Source organism: Rhincodon typus, chromosome 6, assembly GCF_021869965.1.
Source record: "Rhincodon typus isolate 14 chromosome 6, sRhiTyp1.1, whole genome shotgun sequence".
Classification (NCBI taxonomy): Eukaryota; Metazoa; Chordata; class Chondrichthyes; order Orectolobiformes; family Rhincodontidae; genus Rhincodon; species Rhincodon typus.
In genome coordinates, this window is record NC_063337.1 from 7538072 (window position 1) to 7547070 (window position 8999).

The 8999-nt window shown below is 41.7% G+C and overlaps 1 protein-coding gene across 1 annotated transcript in view; it reads right to left on the reverse strand.

Moving 5' to 3' along the window:
* Positions 1–814: 814 nt before the first annotated feature.
* sts (steroid sulfatase (microsomal), isozyme S) overlaps positions 815–8999 on the reverse strand; it is a 60773-nt gene continuing 52588 nt past the window's right edge. Inside the window, exons 8-10 of the mRNA XM_048597876.1 lie at positions 6961–7120; positions 6237–6358; positions 815–2983 (exon numbers count right to left, since the gene is read on the reverse strand). Of these exons, the coding sequence (XP_048453833.1) occupies positions 2610–2983; positions 6237–6358; positions 6961–7120 (656 nt within the window). The 3' untranslated portion in view covers positions 815–2609. The remainder of the gene's footprint in view (positions 2984–6236; positions 6359–6960; positions 7121–8999) is intronic.

Consider the following 8999-nt stretch of genomic DNA (forward strand, 5'->3'; position numbering starts at 1 on the left):
TGTAGCGCTGGATGAACACAGCAGGCCAAGCAGCATCAGAGGAGCAGAAAAGCTGACGTTTTCTTCAGAAGGGTCCAGACCCGAAATGTCAGCTTTCCTGCTCCTCTGATGCTGCTTGGCCTGCTGTGTTCATCCAGCTCTACAGCTTGTTATCTCAGTTATCCATCAAGCCTTTGTTTAAATTTAGAAAAGGCAAGTTGACTCTGATTGGTTGAGGTGTTGCCATGGGCAATGAACCAAGGTATAGTTGTTCCCTGAGCTTTTGTTAGATTGAGAAAGGCTGGGCATGTTCACTTTCCTGCTTATGAACAGGTGTAGCTTCCAGCAATCATAAATGAATGCAATTATTTTCAAAATCTTAAAACCAACTCCTGTCTCTCGGTATAAGCATGCAATGGTTCTGAAGTCACTTCTAGCCATTTCAAAGCAGGTTACTTATGAGTGGTGGATTGATTTCGAGAGCCTCCCTACCGTTATGTCTGTCAATTAAGATTCCTGTGGGTGGCAAGTCTACTTAAAGCAACTCTGCAGTTAAATTTTGCAAGGACAATGGAGAACCTGTCAAGGGTTTCCTGATCACATTATCTACCATCCGACATCCCCCATCACCAACTCACTGCACGGTACTCATTCCCCAGCTAAAGTCCTACGAATGTTCTTTAATCATCCAGGAAATTCCAGCTCTTTACGCACTTCCTATCTTCTATAACGTGTACAGCTGTCACAGTGAGGCTTTGAATGAAAACTGTAGAATCATATACAGCACCGTGAGGCCCCTCAATCATTAATCTCCTCTGACTGAAAACTCACAAGGTCCATACGTATCTGTGTCTTTTTATTTGAAAATCCCTTTTGTAAAATATCTATTCCAACATTAGCAATCACACTTTATATCTGAGGACATTGTATATATAAAACAAATCTTAACAACCGAGTCATGTTTAGAGAGTTAGGAAGGACTGAGCGACTGCTTGCTTCTCTGAAATGTCTCAATAACTTCCTTAAAAATAAAACCGGTTCAAATGATCCTAAGTGGCCATGATTGTTTTTGCTTGTAACCCTATCTTTAATGCAACTCCGTTGATTTCCTACATTACAACGGTGCCTGCACTTCAGCAGGATCTCCATGGCTGCGAAGCACTTTGAGACAACCTGAGGTCATGAAATGCGCCTATATAAATGCAAGTCTTAATTTCACTTTGTACAACCAATTCTGAAATCCCAATTTTTCCTATAGGACACTGGACATATGCAAAATCTGTTCAGTGGCAGACCTCCTGTGGTTTTGCTGCTAGGAGACATGTTGCAACACCATGCAGTGCATGAGGTATTAGTCAGTTATATAGTCATAGAGATTGCTGAGATGCTTCTCTGTGTAATACCCCTCTCAGGCCATGAGATACAGCTTGCTGCTATTATAGCACATCCTGACGTTGATGTCTGTTGGTCTTCTCTAAATGCTGAAGTCAGTAGAAGATCAAGATTTTCTCTTGTTGATTAGGCGAGTGCTTGTGAAAGCCCAACTCCTCCCTGAGATCAGAACAAAACCATCAGGATACGAATGGGCTTCTCTCCCTTTTCATTTTTTTGCATAGTAAAGGAATGATTAATATAGGTGATATATATTATGTATATATGTATATCAATGCCTGAACTAAGGTCAACACATCTCAATATAGACTGGATAGATGTTATCAATAATTATCACAACCCTGCTCGGCAGCACGTGTTGAAACTGGAATCAGACTTTTTCCTATTTACAGTATTGCAGATTTTGTGTTCATTAATAAAAGAATGTCAATAGCCACAATTAATGGACTTAAATCTGTCATAAAGTCCCAAGGTGCTTTACAGGTGACATATTGAAAACAGTTACTGAGCGAGGAAAGGAGACATTAGGAGGAGAGACTAAGTGTTCAGTTAAATAATTCGCTGTTGAGGAAGCATTTAGAAGCAGAGAACAGAGATAGAAAGACTGTACTGACGGAATTCTTGGAGAGGAGTCAGGCAGTTGAAGGCTCAAGTCATCTTACCTGGGAGAATGTCAGGGGTGGACTTTGAAGCTACGTAGAACTGGAGAACAGTAGCTGCTAAGTGGCCAAACTCATGGAGGGATTTAAAAACAAGAACTAGATTGAGAACAGCATTCTGTCATCTTCAAACATGTCAAATACTTCCAAATTGGATTTGGGGGACTGTTAGATTTACAGAAAATTTTCTCCAACCCTGCATTAACCTGAATTTGGTACAGCACTCAGTGAAGCATGGGTGTATCATTCTCATTTCAACAGCAACAGGTCACTGCCAGTATATCACTCCAAACAAATGTCATGACAGGGGAATGAGAGAGATAGAATGTTTGTAAAGAAGGACAGAGAGAGTGTGTCCATGTTAGAGGAGACAGAGTGAGTGAGAGAGAGACAGTGAGAGAAAGAGAGTGGGAGAAAGAGCACGAGAGACAGAAAGAGAGAAAGAAAGCAAAAATAAAGAAAAGAGGGGAGGAAAGAGTGTACATAACAAACAATGAGAGAAGGAAAGAAAAATACAGCTATCCCAAATGCACTTCTTTCCTCAGGCCTCAGATGAGGGAGTTGTATCTAATCCATTGTTCAATCCAAAGCTGTGCTTCTGTTCCTTTCTTTATCACAATTACAGTGCTTCCATATGGTGCTGCAGCATGGTTGGAGCCAAGGCTTCCAAATCACATTATTTAGTGATAACTGATCGGGCACCGGGGTCAGTGTCTCCTGGTGCTTGCTTACAGCCTTCTGCATCACTTCCAGTATCTGGTGATATTGGGATTCTGAGCTAGGTGTCAATGGCAATGATTCTGATGGGTCCCTCAAGAGGTCGTAGAGCAAAGGGGGGTCGTGATGACTGATGAAGTCTCCGTAGCACAAGCAAACATGTGTGTCGAAGCAACCCTGAGTCCCCTCTGGATAGAAGTTTGGTGTGAAGAAGTGAGCTTTCCATATAGAGGAACCTGTGGTAAATTTAGGAGGATAAACAGCACATGAGATATCAACATTATTAAATAAACCATTATTGCGGGCAAGTGTGCCAATTCACATGGGTATTGTGACCACCCACCAAGTTAGGTCAGACTCTCCCAGAAGACACCAGTAAATACACATCATTTGTCACAATGCGCTATTACAGACCATTCAACATGAAAACACTGTGCCCAGCATAATTAAATACTTGATATTCAATATACTCAAACAAATGATTCAAATGCATATGATCAAACAATTCTTTTCACCTTATTAGGTGTTTTTGTTCTCTCTCACCCACCCCTCCTGACACCTTTTCTCACGCCTGAAGTTGGGGACTGTTGCTGGGGTACAATTCAATGAGGACAAGGCACCCTCTAGTACTACCAATCAGGCTGGCACTTTTTTGGCCTTATTCCTGGTTGCAAATCATGACAAACCAAGCTTCAAAAGACATCCAAACCCCCTCAAGGGCTGTCTTTGCTAGTGACGTTTGAGAGTGATAAGTGCCTGGATTGTGCTGCCAGAGAAGGTGGTGAAGGCAGATACAAAGCAATGTTTAAGAGGCATCTTGACAGATATACAAACAGGCAGGGAATAGAGGGACACGGACTGTGTAGAGGCAAAAGGTTTATAATTAAGGAAGACATCAAGTGTTGGTGCAATCTTGGTGGGCCGAAATGCTTGTTCCTGTGCTGTATTGTTCGTTGTTCTCATCCCAAAAATGAATATGTAAAAAGAGGAGATCCACTCGTCTTTCAGCATATGGTGCAGTATGAAATCTGCTCATAGGAAAAAAAACTGACTCAATCTCTTGGATATGAGAATAAGCTACAGTACAAACCAAGCAGCAAAAGGAAGCTCTGCTGCTTTGGAAACTCCATTTCCCCGTGTCTGTCTACTTTTCTGCTGCCATTTGACTTGATATGGTCCCACAAACACTGGCAGCTGTTTGTCATGAGGACAGAATTACTTTGTAGGAATTCTGCTTGGATATGGATCTTTACTACATTATAGCTGCTACCTCTAACATGGGAAACTGGGTCTCAAGACCAAATATAATGTACAGGTGAAAGAGGTGGGACTCAGATGGAATTCAGTCCCTATTTTAATATGTTTCCATAATAAACACTACGTTCACACTCAGAATGGAGATTAGGCAAGCCAGTCCTACTGTCGTCGTTCTCTATAGTGGGACAGCAAGGAGAGTGTAACTGTAACTTGAAAATTTATATATGTGCCCTTTATGAGAATTTCAGATTTTAAATAAATATCTAATTTGGTTATTGCGATGGGAAGAGCATGGAAATTTAAAACCTATCTATCCAGCAAGTTATTTTGACCAGTTATTGCAGTATTCATTTTAAAACTTATTTGAGAGCATGCTGTTCTAGCCACCCAACCATCCCAGAACGGCTGTTTTGTGACTCTGTCAGTCACATATGAATGCATGGAATATCACCCCCAGCAAAACTACTTTTGCATATTAAGATGACATATTATCTGAAGATGCAGGTTAGATAGGCAGGCAGGTGCTGCAACACATCAATGCGATCAGAATGAGTGAAGTGCTCAATTCCCTAAGGTGTGACATAGGACCGAAGACAATGCTGTCATTCAGAATGTCATATTTCTTGGCACATTGCCCAGTAATTCAGGGGTTGCGATCTTTAACAAAATGCCACCACTGTCATCGATTTTCCGAGCCACTTCCTTCATTTTTGATTCATACCCTCCTTACCTCTTCAATCATGACTTATTACTGCTTTTCTTCAGCCATATTTTCTGTCAGTTGTAGCTGACTTGGTCATACTCTCATCTCAGAAGGTCATGGCCTCAAGCTCCGCTTCAGAGACCTGAGCAGATAATCTAGGCTGACAGTCCAGTGAAATACTGAGGGTTTAACTGTGCTGTCTCATAGTGTCTTGTGAGGTGATATTGTACAGGGCACTGTCTACATTCTCAAATGGAAATATGACACTCTTAGTATGTTGTGTGCAGTTCTACTCTCCACGTTATGAAAATGGCTACAGAAGCACTAGAGAGGGTGCAGAGTTGATTTATAAGGACAACACAGATCAGGAGAGGATTGCCAGACTGGATCCATTTTCTTTTGAAAAAAGGTTCAGAATTGGTCTGTTAGAAGTCAAATGCTTTGGTAGAGTAGATATAGAGAGTATTTACTTTTAATGAGAAATCATAACCAGCTGCTATCAATGCCAGATAGTCATCAAGAAATCCAACAGGGAATTCAGATGAAACTTTTTCAACCAGAAGGTGGTGACAATGTGGAACTCGCTGCCAAAGGGAGAGGTTGTAGCATATAGTATAAATGCTTTGAAGGGGAATCTAGCCGAGGATTGGAGGGATAAGGGAGAAAAGATAAATGGTGTTTGATTGAGGAAAGATGGGACAAGGTGTGAGTGGTGCACAATAACCAACATGGACGGATTGGGCTGAATGGCCTGCTTCTGTATCATATCCCCTATGCAATCATCAGGTATAGTCATCATATACCTTCTGGACCTTAGGTCCTCTCTCTCATCAGACAGCATCAACTGATGGTGCCTTGAGGTGAGAGTCACTATATCCAAAACAAGGGGAGAGGTTGAGGAGAGTCCTTCATGGTCATCTCAGCTGGTGCGGGAATTAAATCTACCTTGTTGGTGCAACTCTGTATTGCAAACTAGCCATCTTAGCCAACTGAGCTCATTAACCTCCTACATAAAGCTACATTTAAATGCAAAAAAACTTGTCCTTTTACTTGTGGTTCAGTGCATGAAGAATAGTGGGGGCAGCCTCATTATTTTTGAAAAGGTAGTAAACTAAAAAGTTTTGTTTTAAATTCTACCCTCCTATCAGGTTAAACTAATGAGTACTAGTTGACCAATTTTAAGTGAATATATTTGTACATCTATGTACAGGTAATGTTCATCTTCTCACTTCATTATAATGAAGGATTAAATAAAATGCACTTGATGAGCTGGAGTTTAAATCGACCAGCAAGTACGACTCTTCTTTGAATGGCCTCTAACATTGTGTTTAACCATTCAAACCAGTGTTTCAATGAGAACTACTGGTGCACAGAGCTGAGGCAGCAAACCACAAACAGCCCAGACAACCTGCATATATATATGAGTGAACTACTGTAACCACCAAACTGCGTTATAATTTAATACCTTAACATGCCAGCTTTGACACTTCTGTTAACTACAGTAAAATACCAGGAAGTAATGGACTTACTGTGCCTTGGATGCCAGCGAACTGCACTTAAGTAACTATTACAGTAGTGGAAGAGAAACTCATGTCCCGACTGCTGTACTTCACCTAGTAACAGAGGCATCAGGTCCTGGCCATCGATTATCCTGGTGGGGGAGAGCAGGGTAAAGGCAGGTTTAACATTTCAATCACTCAAGCTGTCTGCTCTTATGGGAGGGTGACTGAGGGGCAGTTGGGTGCAAGAGAAAAGGAGAGAGTATATGTGATCATAGAATTATACGGTACAGAAGAGGCTATTTAACTCATTGTGGCCGTACTGTCAAAGCTGCACTAATTCAACACTCATTTCCAACAATAGAGTCAATAATTGACCGAAAGTGATGGTTGTCTGTGACTTTACACCAATAGGAAAATATTCACTTCGCATGCAGACGCCTTGGAGAAGTTTATTGAAACAGTCAGTGAGCTGGACAGACAAAGGGTTGGAAAGCACAATTTCCCAAGACAGAGGTAACACCACTTCTGAATGAGCCAATGCAAGGTTTACACTAAATAAAAAACTGAAAGAACTGCAAATCAAAAACAAAAAACAGAAATAGCTGGAAAAGCTTGGAAGAAGGGTCACTGGACCCGAAACATGAACTCTGATTTCTCTCCACAGATGTTGGAAGACCTGCTGAGCTTTTCCAGCTACTTCTATCTTTGCGTGTGTGCGTAAGGTTCACACTGTCCTTCCTCTTCTGCTTACCGGTCTCTTGGCATCGTGGCTTCTGAGAGTTTGACAATCGTCGGGAAGAGATCCATGTTGCTGGTAGGCTCATCAATGCTCCTGCCCGCTGTTAACACTCCGGGCCATCGGAGGAGTCCGGGCACCCGGATGCCACCTTCCCAGTTTGTTGATTTTCCGCCTAAACATTTAAGAAAGAAAATCCAAAGCCTGTGAAAAAGCCAAAATGTGGACAGAAGGATTAATCGATGGAAACAAGATTGATCACATGCCTGGTAGGGGTGCGGGTATAGAATGGTTGCTACACTTGGCCGCATAACAAGAGTAGTCACTGCACTCGAAATTGTGAAGTGAGAAACAAAGGTCACTCTCCTTTTAGCAGACTTGGTAAAGGGAAGACTTATTACGGCTGTTATAAAATTTTGAGGGGTTCACACAGAGTAAATAAGGAAAAGCTATTTTCACTAGCAGAAGAGCGAGTAGCCAGAGGGCACCGATTTAAGTAATTCCAAAAAGAAACATAGGGGAGAACCAGTATTTCTGCTAAAACAAAATTCTGTACGATCTGGACGAATCATGGATTCAACTTTCAAAAAGGCATTAGATAAATATTTTACTCTTATTTATTCTTGGGATGTGAGTATTGTTTGCGAGGCCATCATTCAGTGCCAGCTCCTGGCTGCTGTGGAAAAGATGGTGGTGAGCCGTGTTTTTAAACTGCTGCAGTCAATGTGATGTGACAAACCCCATTGCGCTTCTTTTCTGTAACATTGGTTACAACTGAGTGCTTTGCTGGGCCATTTCAGAGGGGAGTTGAAACACACCCACGGGACTTGCATCTGGAGTCAGGAATAAGCCAGGCCAGGTGAGGATGACAAATTTTCTCGACCAGGACCATTGTTGAACCAGATGTGTATGTTAGATGACAACCGAGTAGTTTCAAGGTCATTGTTGATCAGAATAGCATTTCTTTTCCAAATTTATTCATTAACTGCATTGATATTCTGCCAGCCACTTGCTGCAGGATTTGAACACCTGCATCCAGATCCTCAGCCTGGTATTTGGATTACAAGTCTAGTTAACATTGCTACTGTGTTGTGGAAAGGAAATTACTTACAGTACTGTTTGAAAAGGGCAGAGAACTGGAACTGATTGGGTGAGAAGACGTTGCTAAACATGAAAGGGCTCAGAATAGATTTGCAAGGGTGTTGCCAGGGTTGGAGGGTTTGACCTATGGGGAGAGGCTGAATAGGCTGGGGCCATTTTCCCTGGAGTGTCAGAGGCTGAGGGGTGACCTTATAGAGGTTTATAAAATCATGAGGGGCATGGATAGGGTTAATAGTCAAGATCTTTTCCCTAGGGTAGGGAAGTCCAAAACTAGAGGGCATAGGTTTAAGGTGAGAAGGAAAAGATTTAAAAGGGACCTAAGGGGCAACTTTTTCACGCAGGGGGTGGTGTGTTCATGGAATGAGCTGCCAGAGGAGGTGGTGGAGGCTGGTACAATTGCAACATTTAAAAGGCATCTGGATGGAATATGAATAGGAAAGATTTAGATGGATATGTGCCAAATGCTGGCAAAAGGGACTAGATTAATTTAGGATATCTGGTCTGCATGGACGAGTTGGACCAAAGGATCTGTTTCCATGCTGCATATCTCTACGTCTCTATAATTGTACAGGCATAACAGACCAAATGGTACCATTCAGTACTATACAATTTCATAAGCGCTTCGAAAAGTTTTAATTCGATAAGCTGCCATATTTGGAACATCTAGAATTAATGAAAACAAACAAGACTTTTTCTACATAGCTCACAAGGGAGATGTAGTAATGTACTTAATGGAGCTGAAAGTCTGGATCAGTGCTCTCATTAATATTTTACCAAGCAGTGTCCAGCTCAGTGATCTCACTCAAGATGTTTCAACATTCAGCATCAGATTACAAGCCACTAATGTTGAGTAATCAGATCAGCCATGATCTTACTCGATGGCAGAGTACACTTGAGAAGCCAAAAGGCCCATTCCTGCCCCTAATCAGTATGTTTGTATGTAATACCAAAAG